Source organism: Diadema setosum, chromosome 18 (assembly GCF_964275005.1).
Source record: "Diadema setosum chromosome 18, eeDiaSeto1, whole genome shotgun sequence".
Classification (NCBI taxonomy): Eukaryota; Metazoa; Echinodermata; class Echinoidea; order Diadematoida; family Diadematidae; genus Diadema; species Diadema setosum.
Genome location: NC_092702.1, coordinates 1,805,725 through 1,830,525, shown reverse-complemented (window position 1 = coordinate 1,830,525; position 24,801 = coordinate 1,805,725). Strand labels below are relative to the sequence as shown.

At 37.7% G+C, this 24,801-nt stretch overlaps 1 protein-coding gene across 1 annotated transcript in view; it reads left to right on the top strand.

The window, feature by feature from the left end:
• The window catches only part of LOC140241548 (LIM domain-binding protein 2-like), a 103,456-nt gene that overhangs the window by 66,022 nt on the left and 12,633 nt on the right, over positions 1–24,801 (top strand). Inside the window, exons 4-9 of the mRNA XM_072321284.1 lie at positions 2,919–3,021; positions 6,938–7,110; positions 10,321–10,443; positions 13,641–13,718; positions 14,906–15,011; positions 23,685–23,836. Of these exons, the coding sequence (XP_072177385.1) occupies positions 2,919–3,021; positions 6,938–7,110; positions 10,321–10,443; positions 13,641–13,718; positions 14,906–15,011; positions 23,685–23,836 (735 nt within the window). The remainder of the gene's footprint in view (positions 1–2,918; positions 3,022–6,937; positions 7,111–10,320; positions 10,444–13,640; positions 13,719–14,905; positions 15,012–23,684; positions 23,837–24,801) is intronic.

Sequence of the window (24,801 nt, the reverse complement as noted above, 5' to 3'; positions counted from 1 at the left end):
ACTCTGATCCTGATATGAATGTGACATATGCGTATACATTTCTCCATTCAGTACAGACTCCATGATCGTGAATCTAACCACCCGTGAAATCGTCGGGAAGTCTTGATTCTCAAAAATTTAGACTTGCTAAATATATGGCGTAGAAAAAACCTCCCAGGTTTTGTTACGGCCGATTACGTACTGTCACGTTTTATGGCATTCACCTCATTTTACTGCGGCCTACTTGGTTTTTCATCAGCACCATACAGCTATGGTTAATTTTTTGACAGTTTAGATATCTGACATGGCATCCGCGTCAATCACTGCCTGTCACGTTTCCCATCGCGTTCCATGTACTGTTTACCATTGTGAGGAGTGATTCAAAAAATGTTCGAGATATCACATTAAATTTTGATGCATATGTATAGGTTAGTTGTATCAGAAAACATCCTACAATGTAAAAATTTTGCAATAAAGCCTAAGATACAAGGAGATATTACTATATTTCTCAAACCATAACTGTAGATTGTTTTGTCTATAAACAATTTTATTAAAGCTATTGTTCACATTTTCTATATTTAACAATGCTTAACATTAAACATACTGATTCAAAATTTTGCATTATTTTTTTCTATCCCTAACTCACATTTTAGAACTAATTTGAAGCACTAAAGCAGGGTTTTTGTTTCATCTGCAGATGGTAAATCATGCCTTTAAACGTAGCATGACAGTTTGATGGCATTTCTTGTTTTACCGGTAGAAGATGATGTGGTCACGGTGGTGCATTTGAATGGACTATTTTTCTTTTTTATTTCTTTTAACAAGTGAAAGATAAATAAAATGTCTTCTTATACCATTTCAAGATTTCTCATTTCAAGTACTGAAAAAAGCACTGCATTAGAAAAGAAATCAAAATGTTTTTCCATTGCTTATTCCTAAGGAAAATATGCAGAAATATATATTTGGAAGATGATGTAAAAGGGGACACTCTGTGCCAGCCTCTCATGAACTAACCTGCTTTTTTTTCACAATTATGTAGACAAGGGAATGTAATTGACTTTTTAAATTTGCACATAGTTTTATAATAGAAACTAATGGTGTTTCATTTTCTTACCTATTCATAGTAAATGTACTAGAAACTTGCGTCCTGCATTGCTATTGTTTAAAAAGGCTTCTCCTTTTTCTTTGTTGTTGTTTCTGAATTGCTGATTTTAATTAGGAAGTTGTTGTGTCAGAACAGCTGAAATGGATGCGGACACACGTGAACAAAGAGTTAAGATAGCATGCGATATAGGGCGTTGGGCTTCATATAAAGGATTGCATTAGATCCCAATATGTTGTGAACTGGGCCACTCACAAAATAAATGCCATTCGCATTAGCTTGCCTCTATGTGATTTGACTCCAATTTCACAGACGACATAGCTGATATTGAAATGCAATAATCATTTCTTCTTTTTTTAAATCCCATCCACGGTTTCTACATTATGCCTTCACCAACGTTTTAATCTTTCTTTCCTTAGGAGTAATGATGGATGAAATAGTGTCATCAGTTGAACTTGGGCTACAATTCCTGTCTTTTTTCCCCCCTTCTTTCTCTCTCTTGCTGACTCAAATGTCATGGCGATGTACAAAGAGTGTATATGAGTACACCCTAGTCCCACATATATAGGAAGTTTTGTCTCTACTGTGCTAGGATTCATGTCTGCAGATATATTTTTTTAACTTACCCTTGTATTTATATAGAGTGGCAGTAAAAGTGTCATGTCCTTTGATGGCTGGATAAACTTTACTTCATATTTCAGTACTTGATGATGGCGGCACTAAATCTTTGATATTTATTAGGGTGTGCTTATCAACTCGCTTCTGGCATAGAATTAAGGTTTTCAAATAACTTACGGGGAGTTTTGGGAAGTTGATAAACACAAAGCTGTTTTGATTATTGGGCTAGGAACACGTTCCTGAAATGCAAAAAAAAAAAGTGTGATTGCAAACATGTTTGAGCCAGAAATGCGTTTCTGTATAGTCGAAACATGTTTTTAGATAGGAGATCTGCCCAAGCCAACCTCTGCCAGCTACACATCTCCATTCCTCGGGTCAAGATGTGCAGTGGGGAGCCTACACAGTGACAAGGCCTCCCAATTGACTCACTATAGAGTTGATAAATACAACAACTCGAGAAACTTGATTCAAAAGGCATTTGCAAATGCGTTTTGATATTTGGTATTGAAAATTTTCAAACATGGGAGGGTTGATAAATTCAGCCTTAATCCTACCACCTCATATCAGTCCCACATCCTAATGTGATATTCTGTCTACACTTTGTGGTTGACAGATTGTGTTAAAAGTATTGAGTGACCCAACTCTTTATTTAAATCGAAGATTTTCCCCCCATATCTTTTAGTATACTGTACATGATATACTTTGGACGATCTCTTGCCAGAAGTATAATCTGGTACACACAAAGTTTAGCTTGAAGTGACATTTTGATATTATATGTTTTTGGTCAGTTGTGAGTTGTGTTATGACAATATAACATATGAAGTAAAGATACACGACTTGTATATTAAAGTGTGACACACAGATTTGAGTTGCATCCTGAAAAGGAAAGGAAGGATAATGGTACACATCAATTAGTTTAGTAATTGATGCAGAAGAAACAAAACAGGACTTAGTCTGGATCATGTCGCCATGGTTACTCTTCTTGTGTGCTTCCTTTCATCTTCCACCTGTCTGACTAGCTATCCTTCCTGCTTCTTTCCACAACACATGCACTGCAAGTAGAGAACTCCTCACTAAAGACAGTCGAGAGGAACTGATGCCTTCCTAGACTCTGCTGTCACCATGGTAACCAGTGAGGTTGACTGAACTACTGAACTTCTCAGGGAGATGGACTGGTAACCGCAGCGTTTTTTTTCTCTTCTCTTGTTTCCTCCTCCAGGAAAGTGATAATCTCTGGTGGGATGCCTTCGCCACAGAATTCTTCGAAGACGATGCCACCCTCACGCTATGTTTTTGCCTTGAAGATGGTCCTAAGAGATATAGTGAGTATTTACATGTAAACACAATAGTCATCCTACCCGTGATTTGTAAGTGTAGATGTGTTTCTTGATAATATGTGCATTATAAAGGGACATACTGCCATGTGCTTTTTTGAGTAACTTACTTTGTACTGTATGTAGAGAACATCAGTCAAAATTTGCAATGATGAACTAAATTAGAATTCAGACATTGTAATTTACATCAGCATACATAATTTGAAGACAGGACTGCATTATGAATGAACATGTAACTTCTAATAATTAGGGAATAAGGTAGCAGTGATAGCATTTTAGAATGATTCTTGCACAATCTACAATTGCGTTCTTGTTAATTACATTTGCATCTTATTGTCAGGGCAGTCAGGCCAGGGTGAATGGATATCTTATAGGTTGATGGGAAATACAGTTCACTGGCTCCATTTACAATATCAAGGGAAAGTACATAGAATGTGCATAGGTGTATACAACATTTGTAGCTTCAGATTTAAAGTGATATCACTTCTCAAACACATAACGAAACATTTAATTCATGGCAACTAACTAGATGTTTTAGGCTCCAATGAATTTTATACCCCCCCCCCAAAAAAACAAAACAAAACAAAACAAAACAAAACAATGCACAAAGTCTTTAAATTTCCATGTTTTTCTATTTCCAAAATATTAACTACTTTACATTCACACACCAAATCATGTGATTCAACCTAAAAGTAATGTTTTGTGGATAGATGAAGAAAATTTGTTCAAGATTTCTAGGGCCACTTTTTAAAAGAACACACTAGTCAGAAAAACTTATTGCAAATGGTCCCCTTGAAGGTTTACTCCCTTTTATAAAGAGCAATTTGATTGAAATCCCCCCCAAAAAATAGTTTACTGTGCGAGCCTGGCCAGCTGATTGTTGTTCATTGATGCAGTTTTATTATCTTTATCTATTCAATGAGTTTGTCAACTTTGGCAAGTTTAGAGAATGATAATTTCACTGTCCTTCTGGTCAGCTGTCCACACGAACACTGGACAAAACCAACTACAATGGGCAGTAAATGGGGGGAAAAAGATGAATCCAAAGCCACTGACCTTCTGATCCGATCCTGATCTTATCGCTGAAATGATGGATTTAGGCGGAGAATAGAGATGGGTCAATAACAATGAAGAGAGGTGCAGCTGTAACCAGCTCTCTGTGTGACGTCTACAGTAACTCATTTATCCGCCCTCATTGAAATCCTCTCCGTCATTTTTGAGGTTACGATTTCACAAAGCCCCAATAATTGACTCCCTTGATGTTTCCATTGAGCTTTCATAAGGCCCAAGAGATATATCACAAAATCTGTATGTGTTCATTTTTTCGTTACTTTTCTATTTCTTAATGGGAGGGGCTAGTTGAAGCAGATAGCTCTATGTAGTATTTAATGAAATGAGATCTAAAGCAGAAGCTGTAATTCTTGGTAAAGCAGTTAGCTTGATTTATTTGACAAGCTAACAGGTCATCACTATCTTGGTACTGGGAGTATGGGCGTTGAGTATCTAATGATTTTAAATAGTATTGGTTGAAGTGAGGATTCAGCTTTTAATTTTTTGCAAGATACTTAGAAACTACCTTAATGAAATGTTAAAGAGCATACAATTCTAAGAGGAATTCAAAGTTTATTTGATGAAAATCAATTTTGAAATGGGTGAGATATCCAAAAACAAAGTAAAACAAAGGGATCCTAATTAAAAATGGGTCCTACCTTTTATTAGGATTGCTTTGTTTCAGATAGCTCAGTCATTTTAAAACCATTTTTCATCAAATGAACTTTGAATTCCTCTTAGAATTATAATCTCTTTCTAGAGGTTTCTCATTATCTAAAAAGATTATTACCAAAACAGTTGAAAACCTGAAACTCCCACCTCAACTGAAACTGTACCGTCCCTTTAAAATAAAGGTTCAGACTTTAATAGGGCATCAGTTATCTCATGGAGCAACGATTGAAAGGGAGATGGTCGACCAAGTTAGAAGATTTTATTCTGTCCTTTGCTGGAGTGGGTGAAAATTATACTTAACTTAGTATCCGTTTCATTGAAATTGACTAGGCATTCCAGTGTTTGCATTTCGCCTCCTGATTGATTGCATATCTGTTCTGCATTTCATGAGCTACCATTGGCCTTTTCTACTTTTGGAGATTCCGTTCAATGAAAAGAAAGCAGCCCATTTCCATTTTAAAGACAAATCCAGAGAACAACGACTTTCAAATCAATCCAGACTAGATTGTGAAGGCACAAAGATACCGACAAAACCCGTTAATGCCCCACGCTAACCAAATCCCCTATCTAATCCATTGCAGAAGACGAATGCCGGCGAAATTAACTTTAGGATCAATCTGCACATATATACGTCGGTTACTGCTGGAATGTTTTGCCAAATTCCTTATAATTGGATTGACATAAATGCATAGATATGTAAAATTACTGCCCAATCAACATTTACATTGTGGGTGGAAATGGATCATGGACTCCTGCATTCATTCCTGAGAAGCTGATGCCCCTTGGTGTGTGTGTGTGTGTGTGTGTGTGTGTGTTGAGGGGGGGGGGGAGATTAATTAATTATATAACAATGCCACTGAGATTCTCTGGAAATAGATAAGTTGAGATCAAGTTTTCCAAAGATGGGATCAAGGCAAGTGGGATTTTAGGATTTATCCTTCAATGATTGACCCCCCCCCCAAAAAAAAAAAAAATGAATAGATAACAACAACAAAAATTATTTATTAAATTGTGATTGCAAGTGCTGCTTTAGTGGTTTCCCTGAATCCACTGCTCTTCAAATTGGCAACACTTCTGTACAACTCTGACTCTTCTGATGTTATGAGACATGCAAAGTAAGTTGTAGGGATTTCCCCCTTGTTTGTACTCTGTCTTTGCTTGTTAAGCCATACAAACACAAGCATACACCCACACATCCCCCACACTCACACACACACTTGCGCACAAATCCTTGTCTAGTATAATGTCTATGCCCTTCCCCCCCCCCCACCCACACACACACACACACACATGCAGAGATATGAGTATTGTAACCATATACCAGAGGATTAAGCTAGCATCCGATAGATGTCTGCGAACGTCTGTCACTGGCTGTGATCTAGGGGTTACTGATCTCTTTCAAGAGTGCTTTATCCTAAGAATGCAGGAATTAGAAATTTAAGGTCTGGTTACTAGCGATGATGACAGAGACAGTAAGCAATGCATGCATCTTATGCAATTCCATAAAATTTTGATCTGTTTTTGTGTGTGCGTATGTTTATGTACATATTCATGAGAGATATATCAAGATTGCCATTACATGACAGACTCAGGTGCATCCACAAGTATTATCAAAGGTGTTTGCTTTTCTTTGTTGTTGTCTTTAAAGAAAGAAGATAAACAGATTAGATTTTTATGACATTCAAAATTTCAACAAAATGTCCTAGATCAGCAGGAAATTATAATCATATATTAATGTGATGTAAAGATTAAACTTGCTACATGTATGATGTATACAGTATGTAATCAAGAACCTCTTTGAGGGAATAAGAAAAAAAGTATTATCCCTTCACATGAGAAAGTTAACAATTCCCCACTGAGGAAATAATGCAGTACATTTGTGTTACTGCTAAAGATAACCACAAAATTGTATTTGACCAGCCTTGTAAATTCATTTCAGAGAATCCCATCAAGATTTATTAGCATATGTACCTTACAAAATTTGTTGATGTGCAAAATTTGAATTTAAAGGCTTCTTGATACAGTAATAGCATTGCAAAAATATACTAACCTGTCTCTTTACACTACTGTCTATGGTTACTTTCAGTTTCTGCCTCGTACTCAAACATCCCTTTATTTCTTTTACTACGATTGCTTAAAAATCACTAATGTCCTTCTTTCTGTTCTTGTCTACCTCCTTCAGCCATAGGTCGAACCCTCATTCCGCGGTACTTCAGAACGGTGTTTGAGGGCGGGGTCACCGACCTCTACTACCTGCTAAAGCATCCCAAGGAATCATTCCACAACACGACCATCACGTTAGACTGCGAGCAGACAACCATGGTCACGCACCACGGCAAACCCATGTTCACAAAGGTATGGTGCCCTCACGGCAAGCCCATGTTCACAAAGGTTTAGCGGCCTATCTAGGTTCATGAATCTCGCCCAGGTCGTGGTCCTCGGTGCTGGTCGTTACTTATATAGTGCTCCAGTCCACTTATTGGTGCTCATGGCACTGAGATTTGCAGTATCAAAGGGGGAGAAAATAGAAAATTCACACAAACAAGACTGCGAACACACAGAAGACATTATTTTATCCCCCCCCCCCTTAAAAAAAAAGTAAAAATAATGCCTGCTTTATTTATTATGCCATATTGAAAAAGGGTGTCTTTCAAGAGGATTTCTGTGATTCAATTTGAAGTTTTTGGCCGATGACAGTAAAAGTTGGATCTCCCTATGAGTGCTTCATTCCTTGGTCGTTCAAACTTTGGTTTCCTCGTGAGCGAGAGTGTGGTGTAGGCTTGAAAATAGAAATGAAGTTTTGCAACAAACTGGAGCAGGTGAGTAGAGAGTGTGATGTAAAGGAAGTAAGACTTATATGGACTTAGCCTGATTGACCTGGCTGGAAAGTGGTGCATTTGTGGTTGCTTTTATATTTGTGTTTACCAGCGATTCTTGGACAGTGATGGATCAGAAGCAAAAAGAATGATATGGGTATAGTTTATCTTAAAATCAGAAGCCACACTTGAATTTAGAAATGTACCTGAATTATTGTTACTGAAGCTTACCAGATTGGTGGGGGAAAAGAATCCTTTTAAAACTTATATTAATATTTTCAATTCCATAGTGACTGAAAAAATATGAATCTAATGTCACTTTTGGTCATTCATGTTGGTGAATAGTATATGTAAATGGTAGGGCTGTTTTAATCATAACTTTGTTGAAGGAGGTTTATGCCTTGAGACAGTAAGAGTAATTTTATTTAAAATAAATGCAGCTTCTGTGTTGTTAGCAATGTGTTCAAGTGCTGTGGTCAATCATTCTGAACAATTGCCCACTTGCAGTGACCTTAACCTGCTTCAGAAAATAATGTTTGCCACAAATAAACAACCTATGAGATGTGACCATATAGCATAATAACTCATTATCAAAACTGTCAATACTTTCAAACCTCTAATGTATATGGGACCCCAAATTTTGATGGGAGTAGCACCTAATATTCAATTAATAACATAGGTCCTTTGTATTTGAACATATCCTTGAGCCCTGTTTTACTAGAAACTTACAGTCAGTAATAGTATATCTTACGTTAAAAGTTGTATAAGGATTCCATTACCATGTTAGCAGCTGAAAATCTCTTGGTTGATGGGTTGTTACCCAGCTGCTGCTATGTAGGTACACACTGTAAACTGCATGGAACTGAGAAGTGGTATATTAGTCAGCTCATCCTGGATTTAACACTTGATGGATAGTAAAGTTGAAAAAAAAATATGGGGGTGAAAAACTGTCTGTAATTGTTTGCAATCGTTTTCCCATGCTTACGGGCCAATGCCCTTCAAGCTCAGTATTAAAGCAGCACTAGTAGCTCACAATACTCATGAATTAGTGCCTCAAAGTTGGTTAAAAATAACTGGTGCCATGTTTGTATTCTTTCATAATTTGATTTTGAAGAAGGATAACTTTGAAATGGTTTCCTGTTGAAGATGATGCATTTATAATGGATTTGCTTAAATTACCTGGTGGGAGGGGATTTGTCTATTGAACCTGAAAGTGTCCAGCCAGCATAATGTTATTCTGGCCACACCACAACAAACAAACATTAGGTCCGGTACATTGAAAGGGTTTAAGTTCAAGGAAAGAACAAAAATTCCATTGAGCAACAATGACAAGATATTCCACCGTAGATATGTAGCCTTTTGAAGTAATATCCATAAAAAGAAATGTAATGATAGATGTGGAAACGTCTTTGATAATGAAGAGGGGAGACATTCAAGTAGATGATAGATCAGAGTATTAGGACAGTGACACCAACAAGACCTGGTATGTACCGATAAGAGACCATGTGTCTTTTTACTTTATTGTTCAGGCCAGCTTGTGTCTGTTGATAAGAGCAACCTAATAAACTACATATATTTGAGACACATCCTCAACCACCCCGTCCATAAAATAACAATATCAATAGCAAGTTGAAGTTTGACCTTATGCATCGGTCTTGTGCTGCCCCACTTGAAAGTTGGTGAAAAGAAGAAACACCCTGATAGATGATTGCTGATGCGTCAAGACAGAGGGCAGACAGAAAAGTCAACTCCCTCTCAAAAAAAAAAAAAAACTAGAACACAGGAACGAGAGCGAGGGAGAAAAAAAAAGAAGAGGGGACAATGTTTGTGCGGTCACAGATTCCGAGGGAAAGACCAGGGATAGAGAAGGAAGGAAGTTTGGTGACTCGATCGACTTCCAATGTCAATGTGAACGCTGGCACCAGGCTCTGAGAGGTATCATGTTCGGAGGTCGCTGGCCCGACCGGGAATCGGGCGCAGGGATTTTGGTGGCTGATAAGGACGGCGGAGTGAATGACAAGAGGCGGAAACATCAGCAAGATTTCCTCACCCTCACCCCTCAAGATGAGCCCAAAATCTGCAAAACAAGACGACGTGGAGTCTCAATTCTTTCTGCAGAAGTCATTTATACTTGCTTTGCTGAAAGTCACATACATGGATGATAGAGAAGCACAACACATCACAAAATGTGTACTCTAAAACTGTGAAGATGATTCCTGCAAGAATCTGTTAATATTGATTAATAATGATAAAGATATGAAGTTCTTTTCATAAGTTTTGTCTGTCCAGTGCAACACTGTTTCATTTGTGTCACCATTGTTTTCAGGGACGTAATGTCCATCATGTTCAGATGTTACTGCTCACTGAATAATAATGACTGGGGGCTTATTAATATCTCTACAGAGAGTCAACATTTCTGTATTATGTTGTAGTTTAAACACAGCTTTAACTCTCGAGAAATGGTCAAAATGTCAGTTCATGTATTCAGTCCATCATTGCATTCTGTTGAAGTCTGTGCAAGAACCTGGCACTAGGTATTGTGCAGTATCACAAACCTTGTGGGAGGAATGCCATCATCAGCAGTTACATGGTTGCCATAGTTACCCGAGTAGCAAAGGAATCACATGTTGATAGGCCTTGATGCTTAGATATCCTGCATGTTGATATTATATGTCTTCATTTGCTTCCTGTTACCCCCCCCCCCCCCCCCCCCCACACACACGTCTCATCAACCCCCTTCCCTGTACAGGTCTGTACAGAAGGTCGTCTGGTCGTTGAGTTCACCTTTGACGACCTGATGCGCATAAGGTCGTGGTACTTTGACATTCGGCAACACAGAGAACTCATTCCAAGAAGCGTCATCAATATTCAGGTAGGTTGAGGCTACATAACTGCGTGGCTCCTCCAATATGTGCAAGTATACTACTGTATATGCCAAATATGTCACGATGTTTTTATTTTCGTGAATTTCGCGAGTCGGGGGCTATTCGCGAATTTAGAAACGCATGAAAATATTAACTCTGATCCCAACATGAATATAACATGCAAGTGTATATTTTTGTGATCAGTGTACTGTACTTCACAATCGTGAATTTAACCACTCACCAAATTGTATGTCAAGTCTGCTTGAAGTGGCTACGTGCTACTTGTAGTGCTTCAGTCTCTTCCAGCAGTCACAACAAACGGGCTGCATACATGTACATCCAAAACATGAAAAGATGTGTCTGTACACTCTGCTGAAATAGATACACCTTTTTCCAACTTTGTATCAAGCCAGCAGTTCAACTGATTAAAAGGAAATACTATCCTGATATTGAGAAAACAGAACAATCAGATAAGTAGATCAGTGAAAATTTTGGGGGAAAAAAAATCAGACCCATGAAGAACATAAAGAACTGTCAAAGTTATCCTGAGAGAAATTTTCTTCAGACTGGTTCTTGGTATATGACAAGAGTACTATATTTATGTATCCTCCTCACTGGAAAGGTTCTTTCTGTGCCCAAAAATTTGAGAAAAATTAGAATTAGTGAAATGTTGTATACAAACTGAATGGATAGCTGCTCAACACCTAGATCACACAGTTACCAATTTGTTTTACTCTCTAAGCTTTAACAATTTATAACTTTTTTTATGTGTCTAATTTTTTTCCCTCCAAATTTCCACTGATTTACTTTTCCAAATTGTCTGTTTTCATATAAAACAATGTAATATTAAGATGCTATTTCCGTTTAAGCCTTTGCTAACTACAATGTACATCCCATACTGTTACAATACAGGGATGCATTGTTCCCTTGGTGAAACAGGGAAAGATTGTGGATTAACTTGGAATGATCGTGAATGCCACATATTTTGATTGGCAGTGTGAAATAAAATCAAGGAAGACCTGATATTGAGTTTTGATTTATTGAGAGTTGAGAAGGAAGTTGCATTTTAGCATCAATATGAATTTTCAAGACCCACCAGCATTCATTTGAAAGAATTGTAACATTACTCTGCCTGGCAAACTTGTGGTGTTGCGAAGAAAAAGATTCAATTTCTGCTTTAATGAATTACTGCTTTCCTGCTGTTATCATGGTCGTCCATTCTATGTCATAGTTTCACCTTTATACTGCATTCTCTTCACCCAATTCTCAGTCAGACGCCAATGTTTTATTCTCTTTGCATACTTCTGTCATTTTTCACTCGCTGTCTCATGAAACATCGCAAACTTGAAGCACTTCAAAGTTTTTCAGACTTTCTCTCCCGAGTCATCAAGCCGCCCCCAGTGGTCTGCCAATCGGGGGGAGTGTCTACTTCACATCATTCAGCACCATTCTAACTCCTTCTGTCTTTCATCATTAACAAAAAAGAAGAAATCATTACTGCATGATCATCTTGAATCTCTCTCTCTCCTCTCTTTTTTCATCCGTTTCTTCTTCTTCCACCAATGTGGCATGTTCCATCCTCTCCAATATTCCTTCACCCATTCCTCCCCTCTCTCAATCACTCCCCTTTTATCCCCCCTCATTTATCTTGGATGAATTCATTACCTTTCATTTATATTCTCTTTTCGTTACCATGGTCTCAAACTCAATGATTCAAATTCTAATTTTGCGATCTGTTTACTCTTATGATAATTTTTATATGTTTACATTTTAATATTCTTTCTGATTATATTCCTTTCATATAAATGTTCAAACTCTGCTTCTGAATATACTTCCATGTTTTGTACTTGCAATACCTTTGTTTTTAAGTGATCCTTTCCTCCATGCTTTTCCATTCATAATTATACTACTCTCTAAATGTTTTGTATTGGACTGAATTGATGTTTTACTTTTCATATGTGTTTGTTGTTTCATACTCTATCCTCAACCTTACCTTGTTCTCTGCATGGATACCGCACCGCATCAAATAATTTTTATTCTTAATAATGATGACTTGTGTCCCTTGACTCATTCTGTAATGTACACCCTCCTTCTTTGGCAAACAATGGCTCTACACTATCAATCCCATCTTTTGTTATAAATCCTACTTTTGATTCCCCCTCATACGTCGCCTTCCCATGGACTGGTTGATCTGTTTCCTTTCCATTTTTTCTGCCATGTTTCTTTTCTTTGCTCACAACTTTCCTACGTCCCCATCAATTTCCCAATTATTCGCTTGACGTCCATTTAATTTATCATTGTCTATATCAAACTCTACCTATCCTTGCATCTCTAAACTTTCCACCCCTGTCCCTATGTATTCCACTACTCTCAATGTGTATTTCATTTGACCCTCTTAACCTCTATGTTCCCCCTTCTCCACCCCCTGCCTTCTTACCCCAATCTCCCTGCATCCTTACCCTTAACTCTTCCCCCATTCCACTTTCTCCCCCCCCCCATTCCTCCACATAACCTTCCTATTCAATCCGTCTTCATTTCATCCTGATCTATCCCCATTTCCAACCCTCCTCTGACCACCTGTCGTCCTTCTCCTTTCCCCCTTCCCCCATTCCGCCACCCTCTCCAACCCTCCAACTCTTTCACACCCTCTGCTTCCTCATCCCTGCTTCTTCCACCTCATCCTCTCTTACCCCTTCCCTTTATCCCCTCCTCAACCTTTCCCCCTCCCCAACCTTTCCCCACCCTCCATTTCCTTACCCTTATTTCTTCCACCCCATCCTCTCCCATCCCTGCATTTACCCCCTCTCCAAACCTTCTTCACCTCTGTTTCTTCTATCCCCCATCCTCTTCCACCCCTTCTTTTACCCCTCCCCAACCCTTCCACACCCCTCCCTTCACTCCACACCCCTGCATCTTCCATCCTCCATCTCCCATCCTCATCCACCCCTTACTGTATCCTGTCTCCAACCCTGCCCCACCCTCCACTTCCTTTCCCCGATTTCTTTTATCTTCCATCTTCTCCCAAACCCTATCTCTATCCCCTCCACAACCCTTTCCTCACCTTCCACTCCTTACCCCCATTTCTTCCAACCCCTATCCTCTCCCACCCCTTCCTTTACCCCCCTCCCCCCCCCCCATTTTTTTTTTCTTTTTTTTCGGTTGGATTGCTGCCCTTCTGCTCACGTCCTCTCAGTACCATTCACAGGACCCAACCATGCTGGAACAACTCTCCAAGAACATCACTCGACAAGGACTCACCAACGTCACCCTCAACTACCTCAGGGTGAGTTTCCGCGGCGGAAGGTCGTCGCGAGTCTCAAACTTTGTCGGATGCCAGCCGAAGAGCTGAAGACAGATCAACACAGTAGTGGTTTACTCCTTCTTGCTTTATCTCTGGTTGGATTCTTTCTATTGGTTTGTTAGTTTGGAGGGGTTAGGGATGTCAGTCAAGAGACAGGGGGAATGGAAGGGAACCTCTGAAACTCCAATAGGAAAGAAATTGTTAAATGACTGAGTTGGATACATGTTGTGCAGTATAGATAAAGAATAGATGCAGGGAATAAGAGAACAACCTTCCCATAAAGAGCACCTATTTTGTGATTCCCCCAAATTTGTAAAGTGAGAAGAAGAAATGATCAAGTCAAAAGGGTTCTTAGCTTTCAATCCTAGCAGAATCTTTGAAGATAACCTTCCCATAAAGAGCACCTATTTTGTGATTCCCCCAAATTTGTAAAGTGAGAAGAAGAAATGATCAAGTCAAAAGGGTTCTTAGCTTTCAATCCTAGCAGAATCTTTGAAAGATTCTGCCAGAGTCAGAAGCTCAGGCCCCATTCAACTCGATTCTACTCCACTGGTTTTCATTTATACCTTTTCTTTTTCTTCAAGAAGAAATTATTGTGACTAACAGGCTGTGTTTGAGAGGACGCTAATTATAACTACTTTGGGATGGATTTGATAAAAATTCTACTTTGTTACCACAGTGCCTTTACTTGGATGGAAAGTGGGTGTATACAGTTATGTGAAATTTGACTTCATACGATGTAACTTAAGATATACACAGTGTATGTCATTGCTGTTTTAATGTGGTAAGGTAAGGGAACTATAATTCATGCATCTTTAGTATTAAGCACATGGCTAAAGTCAAGGAAAATATCAGAAATGGTATGACTGAATTTATCCTTCATATTTCATCTCCCCATTCATCTCTCTCTCTACTTTTCTGCCTTTAATCTCTTAATCTCATTCTCTTTCTCAACCATATTTTCTCTTTCTCTGTTTCCTCTCTCAATCTCCTTCTCCCCTTCTTTCCTTTCCTCTTCTTCTTGTATTACTGTTGTTCTTTCTCTTTTTATGTTTCTTCTGTATCATATTTATCTATCTTTCACTTTTCTCTCCCTATCTATTTCTATCCCTCTCTATGTCTCTTTCTCTGTCTCATTTGTGTGCACCATCTCCTCTCCCTCTGGCCAGCTGTGTGTGATTCTGGAGCCGATGCAAGAGCTGATGTCGCGGCACAAGGTGTACAACCTCAGCCCCAGGGACTGCCTCAAGGCCACCTTGTTCCAGAAATGGCAACGTATAGTCACACCTCCTGGTAACGTACCTTGGTGGAAACCTGTCAAATTGGGATTAAAAAATCTTGATTTCTGGTTCTTGAGAAAAGAAAAAGGCTAAAAAAGAAGAAAAAAATCCCTCATATCAAAACACATCATTGACAAGGATGAAAGTATTGTACACTTAAGATGCAAAATGATTTGTGCAACACTTTACTTGTTTTATTTGATGGAAAAGAGATGATATCCCAAGGGATGTACAGAAAGCAGTTACAGTGTAGGAAATAAAGTTCATTGTCATTGTGTAGACTTCATAAAATATTATGGAATGCGCGCCTACCCTGCTCCTTCTCCTTTATGTTTTAAGTTCTGATTTGGGTTTTTTTTTCTTTCGTTTTTTAGTCTCAGAAACTGCAATCATGTATTAACCTTTTTAAGTTTTACAAGGTGCATGGTTTTGTTCCTTTTATTTCTTTTCAATGCAATTTAAAGAAAAGGACTGAGTTTGTTTGGTACTTTTCAGACACTATATCAAGTTGGAATTATTTTTATTATTTTTTTATGGGAGGGGGTCATTCAAGAGGTGGGGCAGAATGTTTCCACTTACTCCCCCTCCCCCATTCTGCATGATGGAACTGTCTTGAACCAATGCACACCCATATTCCATCCGTTTCACCAATCCAACATCACTTCACATCACCAGGGTGTAAACCACTTCCCGTCTTGTCTGTGAAGTCACAAAATTTATAGTCCAAATGGCACCTATTTTCATATATGATATACAAACTTGGGTTTTCATGTTTTTATAAGAAACGAACATGTTTGTGTAACAAATATGTTTTGAAGACCCTTCCACAGAATTATTATTTTTTAACTTGTTTTTAGGAGAGGAGTAGGGTAGCAAGCAGTTACAGAAAGAAATCTTTCAAGTTTGTGGTCAGGTCTGAGAAGACCTCTTTGTCTGCATCTTTCAATTTGCAGTGACTTCTGTCGTCTGTTCTGAGGAGGGGATATCTTGTTTTGATATGAAACGATGCGGGATACACACACATGATATTTTCCTTCCTTTGATCATGAGTCACGTGCGATTCCCTGATTTGCGTTGAAGGGACGTGACATCCGGTTTTTGACAGGTTTCTGAAAAGCTGCTTGTTACCTTATATTCATCCTTTACTGTGCATGTTTGAGATCATATGTAACCCATCACCATGAAATGCCGACACAGTTGCCACCTTTATTTTGGCTGACTTTTGTTCTCTTTAGTTCTCCAGAGACTAAGCTTTAATCATTTTTTTTTTTTTTTTTTTGTGCCGGGGACTTTGGACAGTGTATACAACATTTTGGGGTTTTCTATGCCAATTGGTACTCAAAGCATGTAAAGACTTAAGCCCCAAGTTCCCTTTTATTTCCAAAAACCTACCTAGAAAATTGAAAGAAGACTGGTTACAAGAATGAACAGTGTTTAGGTCAAATTAAAAAAAAAAATCATCATTTTAACCATTTTGTAAAATCTGAAAATTTTTGGATTTGAAATGCAAAGAAGAAAAGGTTGTTAAAGTTGCCATGCTATTATTCTGTAAAAATTCCACATTCTTATTTTTCAACCATATCACTGTATCTAACTGTCTTCCCAGGTTTAATTTAAATGTAAACTGTAATGGTAATATGGTGATGGGTCACATATGTATCACATTTTGTGTATGTTTTGATTTGATAAAGTAATATTTTACCCTCACTATGTAATTCTTACATTTCCTCATTTATTTCTTACATTTGCATATGTTTTGTTTTGTTTTGATTTGATATTTGCTTTTATTTGGACTATAGCATGCTTCTTCATTTGACTTTTTATGGCAGTTGGCATCAGAGAGGAGACAATGCATGTGGTGTGTTTCATGGAAAGTTTTGCATACACATATGCAGTGTCACACTTGTAGCACAGTTCCTCATGTTAGAACCAAACTACTGAAGTCTTACCACTTCCCAGTACTATGTTGGTAAAGAAATGATAATGCATAGTAAACTTATGTTGGTTATAACCATGTGAATGTTAGCTTCCAATCCATACATACATACATACATCTGTACATACATATATACCTACCTACATACATACATACATACACACATATACATGCATACAGACATACATACATCTGAACATATCGTCGGTTGAGAATGATAAGGGCGTTAAGTTGCCACTAAACCCATAGTGAGTTCACGACCACTTAACGCCCTTCTCATTCTCAACAGACGATATATACGTCGCAGGTACACACACACCCACATACACACCCTTATTTTCTTATTGAACACCATTATTCCTGTTGTCTTGTGCACAGAGAGAAAAGAAAAACATCAGGGTGGGTTAAGATTGATGCAATTAGCTGGATGTTATGTTCTAGTCACTACCCCTAATCCTGCTAATGAACATGCAACAAAAATAGTGGCTATTTTGCAAATTCATCCAAGATTTGATTAGTACAATATCTCTAACAAACAGTATGCTATTCCTTTTTTTTGTACATCATTATGGAAGAACATATCATTTTTCTGATCAGGGTACTTTGTCAGATCTGGAGAAGGAAGAGCACCTCTCGTGCCTTCCTTCAATTGGTTGCACGCTATCCTCAGCATAGTGTTTTGTTCAAAAGTAAAACATAATTCTCATATGACTTTAATAGAGAGGATAGATTTTTGCTCGAAAATGGAAAATAAATGAGAAATTTACGAAATAACACTGTGATAACAGGTTTTCTGTTGAGTAGCAACAAAACTGAAATACATTGTATTAGCCAAAATGGTTTGCCTACAGTATTGCAATCTAAGAGCACATTCAATCGTTGTTGCTACATAATATTCATGATTGATTATAAATCATACCAAAGCAGTATACTTTGATCCGTAGAGCAAGAGTGAGTCCATGGAGCTTGATGGAAAATATGATCGCTATGGCATGATTGATCATCTACTAAATGGGGAGGGCACTTCAAGAATAAGAGTCGGGTACTACAGTTGTACCTTCTAAATTTTTTCTTTACACTTTTAATATCAAAATACTCTGAAACAACTCATTTATCCTGGCATATTGGGTCAGCCAGACAAGTGTTTTGGTAAACCCTTTCAATATATTGCAATAAATTCCAAATGTTGGGAGATTAATTTTCAGCCTTTCTGAGTGATGTCTTTCTCAGATTTTGCAGAGATTATGCAGATGATGGCATTATGTTGTGTCAAGATTCAGCATTGCAAATCCTTTCCTTTGAAGTTACCATGAACTTCTGATGCATTCTTCCATTTCAAATTTGGACCGTTCCGTACAACATAATGCTCTGCTGATAACTTGATTGGAATCGTATATCTATGATGGCCTCAAACAGAAATCCATTGAAAACAGTCCATATGCATTATGTTGTCAAGATATGGGATTACAGATAGATTAAAGTATTAATCCTATCCCAAGATCAATGTGTTGAGAGGTTAGTGACTCCAGAGAGATATCAAATAATGGCCAAAGTTGGCTCAGAGTTATGATTTCTTAAAGGGAACCAAAACCCCAATATAAATGTGGATTGAGTGAAAGCAGCTATATTAGGATAACACAGTGAAAGTTTGAGGAAAATCAGACAATCCATTGATTAAGATTCTGTTTCACCACACAGCTTAGCTTTCAGAAACAGATACACCAATCGTTTGACATGAACATTGCTTTCTCGTTGTCACAGATGAACAATCGGAAGAATCCGTTCTCTGGCGATTAAGAAGATACCCATATCTTTTTTAACTAAATTTATGTGATAGACAAGATATTTATCTTCACTTGTAAAAACAACCAAAGGATAAAAGTTTCGGCATTAGGTTTATAACTCCCAGGGCTCATTAAAAGATAACATGAGAAATTCAGTGTTTATATCTCAAGAATCTGAACAATTAACGAAATTTCAGGAAAGGTTTCACTAGTTGATAATAAATCAGGAAGGCTAGCACGAGTGCAAAGCATTTTCAAAATGGAAATTTTGTTCATACAATAACCGTTACTCTCCCCTTTAAGGTTCTCAGTGTTTTCTTATGAATGATATGTGTGGACTGCTAATTGCGTGAAGTTGTATGAGTGATATGCAAGAAAACGATAACGTGATTAGCCTTTTTTTTTCTTTTAGAGGTCAGGACCATGGTGTAGGGAGAACAAATAATTTATGTACAAGTTTTATTTGACAGCTCGAAAACATTCCAAAGAAAAACAAGAAGTGCACGCTTGCAGACAGAAAAACAGACATGTTTTTCACCTGAAAATGGCAGATTCAGCTTTTTACTTTTCCCACATGACTTTTGAGAGCACTTTCTGTTTAAAGAGACAAGGTTGTTTTACTCTAGGACATCAGAGAAAAAGACTAGGTGATATTTTTCTACATGTCAGCTAAGGATTGAGGTTGTGTTTGGATAAATTAAACATTCTTAGTAAAAATGAATGTAGTTAGACAATGGAGGACCTGAAATCATATATTCCTGTATGAGTGACTGTATGTTTGTTATGTTCATGTAAGCCTTGTATGGCAAGTCTGTCGTGCATTGATGTCAACATGATGGATTTAGAGTACTTTTTTTTTAGTTTGAAAAAAAAAAAAGAAAAGATTCTTGCACTCTTTTCAGGATGTGATACAGTAAATGCATTCAGTTTTTCTATTTTGCACAATGATAGATTTTACCACTATAGTTTCAGTATGTATCTTGTTCTGATCTTGATCTAGGACTAGGGAAGACAACAAAAAATGTTGACTTCTCCATCTGAAATTTTAAAGGCTTTAAGGGAGTATCTCACTGAGCGGTGAATGCTTACAAATCCTGCGAATATTGGATTCGCCAACTTTTCTGACAAATGTTGGCAAAAATCAGGGTTTGCTTCTGCTATTAGCGACTATTAGTGACTTTTAGCAATGTTTAGCGACAACTAGCAACATTTGAAGGAATGTTTACAAAAGTGTTTGTGAAAGGCAATCGGCGACTATTAGCGACCGTAAGCAAATGTTAGCAACAGTTTTTGTGAATATTAGCAACTATTTGCCAATCCTTTACCACTATTTGTGAATGTTTGGGAACTTTTACTTACTCCTTGAAAAGTGCCAGATGAATCTACAGACCCAACCCTATAATTTCTGCCAGGAAGAGGCCCAACGTGCTGCTGCCCTTGAAGAACTGCTTTGCTTGGCTGCTGCTGCTACAACTATCATGCAAATTAAGAGAAAGAAAAAAGGTTGAAGAAAGGAAAGACTTTGGAGCCTCGGCATGGACCTCCCCCGACCCCTGAGGGGTTTTCGCCCTCCTTTTCATACCTTGATTCTTCGGCATGGCGACCTAGATGGCAAATTTCTCTCAGTGGGTCGATTTCATACAGTAACCATATGGTCACGTGTCGGTAGCATTGGCGAAGTAGAAAGATCTCTGTGACACCGTCTTACAACCATTTGCAAAGACTTACGACTGTTTGCGGAAAATCATATTTGCAAAAAAATTTTGATCATGCTCAGACAAAAAAAAAAACTGTTTGCAACAAGGAAAACTGTTTGCTAATTTTCTTGCAACCTTTAACGAATCATTTGCAACCTTTTGTGAATCCCGGTGAAATCCCAAATTTGCTATGTTCGCAAGCAAAATCGGAAAATTATATTGGCCAAGAAATTTTGATCATGTGCAGACAAAAAAAAAAAAAAACTGTTTGCAACAAGGAAAACTGTTCGCTAATTTTCTTGCAACTTTTAACAAATCATTTGCAACCTTTTGTGAATCCCAGTGAAATCTTGAATTTGCTATGTTCGCAAGCATTTGCCGCTCATTGAGATACCCCCTTTAACCTTGAAAAGTATTAATTCAATGTTAATCAAACTTGATCCTTCCCAAGCCAGAGCAAGACTGCGACTTCAGTAGAATTACTTTGGAGGGATTCCAGGAAGGTTTAAGACGAGAGAATTTGAAAATTGACGGTGTTGCCATATTGAACAAATATGGATATGCTGAATTTCTTAAGATAGGCATTCGGTAGGGCAAATAATGTTGGGTTTGGCCTGTCATTTTACCATGGCAACTTGGCAGTGTCCAGAAGTAGCCAATTGAAACCTGATGTTTGGTGTGAATGTATGTCACCATACAGAAACTAACCTATTAGATTGTGTTCAAGTGAGAGCCATGCTCAAAGAACTTGTGGCATTCTTTAGATTGCTTTTTCAAAAGGTCAGGGTTCAAAAATCAAGCCAAATTTAACCACATTTACCCAAAAACCAAAGCCAAACCAAAACTAAAACCAAACCAAACCAAACCAAACAAAAGCCAAACAAAAGCCAAAACCAAACCAAACCAAACACGAAAAACAATAGTGAAACTAAACCAAACTAAAACTCAAATCAAACCAAAGCCAAACAAAAGCCAAAACCAAACCAAACCAAACACGAAAAACAATAGTGAAACTAAACCAAACTAAAACTCAAACCAAACCAAAGCCAAACAAAAGCCAAAACCAAACCAAACCAAACACGAAAAACAATAGTGAAACTAAACCAAACTAAAACTCAAACCAAACCAAACCAAACTAAATCAAATCCACCCAAAGCCAAACCGCACCAAACAAGTGTTCATGTGAGATTTCTAAGAAACCAGACAACAACAACAAAAAAAACCCCACTTGATTCCAACATTGTTTTTATAGCCATCACCATGGTTACCTGCACGTTTCAGACAATGAAGCCATAAAACATATTGTGATATCTATCCATCCTGTTTTCGTGCCTTTCTTGTTCCTGCCTTATTCCATCAGCCATGGATTCTTCCGTTTACGTTTTGTTCGCAGAAAGGCAAATTGCATTTTCTCCTGCTCTGGCTTTGTCTTTACTGAAAGAAATGCTTTAATGAAGTCCTTGCCGTTCTGGCAGAAATGCTTTAATGACATAAAAGGACAATGGTGTTGAAGGAGAGACATTGTGGGCTAAGTCCACAGATTCTGTGCAGAAATATGTTCCTCTCACACCAATTAATTCTTCTTTTTTTTTTTTTCATTATACCTTGAGCACCATTTGAATTTCATTAGTCCAGAAGTCTCTCTGATTCTTACTGAAACGTCAATAAAAATTGAGCACCAGCAATTCTCTTACCCCAGCCCGAAGTGACACATGATTATTCAATAATGTTTCCGTGAGAGACTCCATTGTGTAATGCTCTCCTGTTGAACTACTGTTGAATTGTAGCCGCCTGGCCGCACACATTACTGCACTGCCTATGTTGCGGAGGTGAGGCGTACACAGAGTTTGCTGACTCGGAAGGTTAGAGGGTTTTTGTACTGGAGATTTTTGCGTGGGCTTCATAAGCTTTTGGTCAGAGAGCTAGCTGCAGACATTCATCTGTAGCAATGATCTGAATTTGCCCCGCATAATCCTTGGAAGCTCAACAAGAAAGCAATTGGTAATGCCGGTGTTAGAGTGGTGTTAATCTCTACTGCTTACCAAATTCCTCTGCTTTGGAATAGTGAGGATTTGTTGTTGTTGTTGAAGTTGATTTGTTTGTTTGTGTGTTTGTTTGTTTGTTTGTTTGTTTGTTGAGAGAGAGAGAGAGAGTGTGTGTGTACAAAAGCCAATTCTCACTTATCATGTTATTGTAGGTTTACATTATGTTTCCAGTGGCTTTTGTTGTGGTTGTAGTGATGTGTTGTTGTTTTTCAAAGATGAGTATTGGGAGGATAATTGAACAGGTCAAAAAATGAAATTTTGCCTTGCGTGGCAAATGCCAAGAAACGTTTATGCCAAGGCTCTGTGACTTTGTGAAAAGTCGTAAAATTATCGGTATCATCATTCTAGTGGATTTTACACAAAGTGGATTGTCATTTGTGTCTTTCCCATTCGTGATGTAATCCATTCCTCCTGTCACCACAGGCACTCTTCTTATGGAAGATGGTCATATTCTCATGCTTTTGATAAAGCTAATTCTTGATAAGAGTATACACCTAAACATTCTTGATAAGAATATACACCTAAACATTCTTGATAAGAATATACACCTAAACATTCTTGATAAGAATATACACCTAAACATTCTTGATAAGAATATACACCTAAACTTCCTAAAGTTTACCGAAGAAAACAAAGTTCTAAAGTGATCCACTATTGGGAAAATTAACTCAATATTGATATACAGAAATGTGAACAGCTTTATTGGAAAATATGACCAAAGAAGTTTATATACACACGTTAGCACACAATTTTCACAAGTCTACAGTTGTACAAAATTTTAAGTTTGAGTTAGAAGAAGGGATGTTGACAATCAAACATTCTCATATCTTGAGCAAAATGTATGTTGTGTCAATACTGAAAATGTTTGATGGTCCCTCTAAAATTGTTTTCACACGACAATTTGCATTGAAATTACATTGACATAAATCATATTTACATATACTTGTGATGACATATCATATAAGTTGTGTTCACATGGGCACATATTGTAATCACCTTCATATGGTTCTATTCACACTGACATGGGACGTGTTCACACCAACATGCATTGTAATCACATGAATACTGATCTGTTCACACTGACATGGGATGTGTTCACACCAACATGCATTGTAATCACATGAATACTGATCTGTTCACACTGACATGGGTAGCGTTCACACACTGCATAAGTGCATCCTTGGTTGGTTTTCATGTCATCTGCAGATACCAACAGACCGCAGCCAAAGCGGCGTAAGAGGAAGTCGTCAACGACCATGAATCCGACGGGAGGAAACAGCATGCCAATGAACAACATCGGTGGCGGGAACAGCAAGAAAAAGTCGCCGGGTGGATTCAGTTCAGACGGCATGCCCACGGTTTGTCATTTCTTGTTGTCTTTAGTTTCTGCAGTTGCGAGATGGTTTTGCATTCAGTTTGACTCTCTTTCCTTTAAGAGACTCGGAAATGAAGCCCTTTACTTCTTTCCTTAAAGATGTATTTATTGAGAAGTCAGTTTCTGATAATACTGCCTGTTGCTAGACATGCATAGACAGAAAATGAGAGATTAATTTATTTCTGTGTATTTTCCTGATATATTCTTTGTTTCCTACACTCAGAGCTTCACTATCCATTATTTATTGAGACATGTGCAATCTCTTTATATCTTTGTTGTCTCTTGAGTGATTGAACATTTTTTTTCTGTCTCTCTTATTTTTTTTTCTGACATTATTATGAACATTTTCCCCCACAGTACAGCTGCCATGAATGATTAATGATAAGATTTTCACCAGTGCAATGTGATTTTTTTTTTTTTTTTTTGTTACTAGCCATTTATGGTTAAACTTTTACGATATCTTGTGTGATCTTGTTTTTCAGAGATATTGTTGGGCTTTGAAGTAGGCCTCAACAACATACAAAGTCAAATTTGGAGTACTGTGAAAGTGGAAATTTTTGCGGTGTGGAAATTTTCGTACATTTCGCACAACCAGAAGCTAGCAAGAAAGTAAAAGCGCATGAATTTGTTTTTGCATGCCATATGTTCTAGTAATTAATGTTCTGATTCCACAGAATTAATAACATGAAATTCATCCTCCCATGCCGAGCGTGCAAAATTACTCATGCAAAAAAAAAAAAATAAATAAATTTAAAAAAAAATCCACTTTTACAGTATATACATTTTATTTCAAGAAGTATACTTCATGACTTGGATAATTCCAATGTCTGGTCTACAAATAACTATCCACCACCCCCCCCCCCCCCCCCCCAAAAAAAAAAAAAAAAAAAAAAAAAAAACTTAGATAAACTTTAGCTGGCTGAATGTGTTACGATACGTTCATGTTTT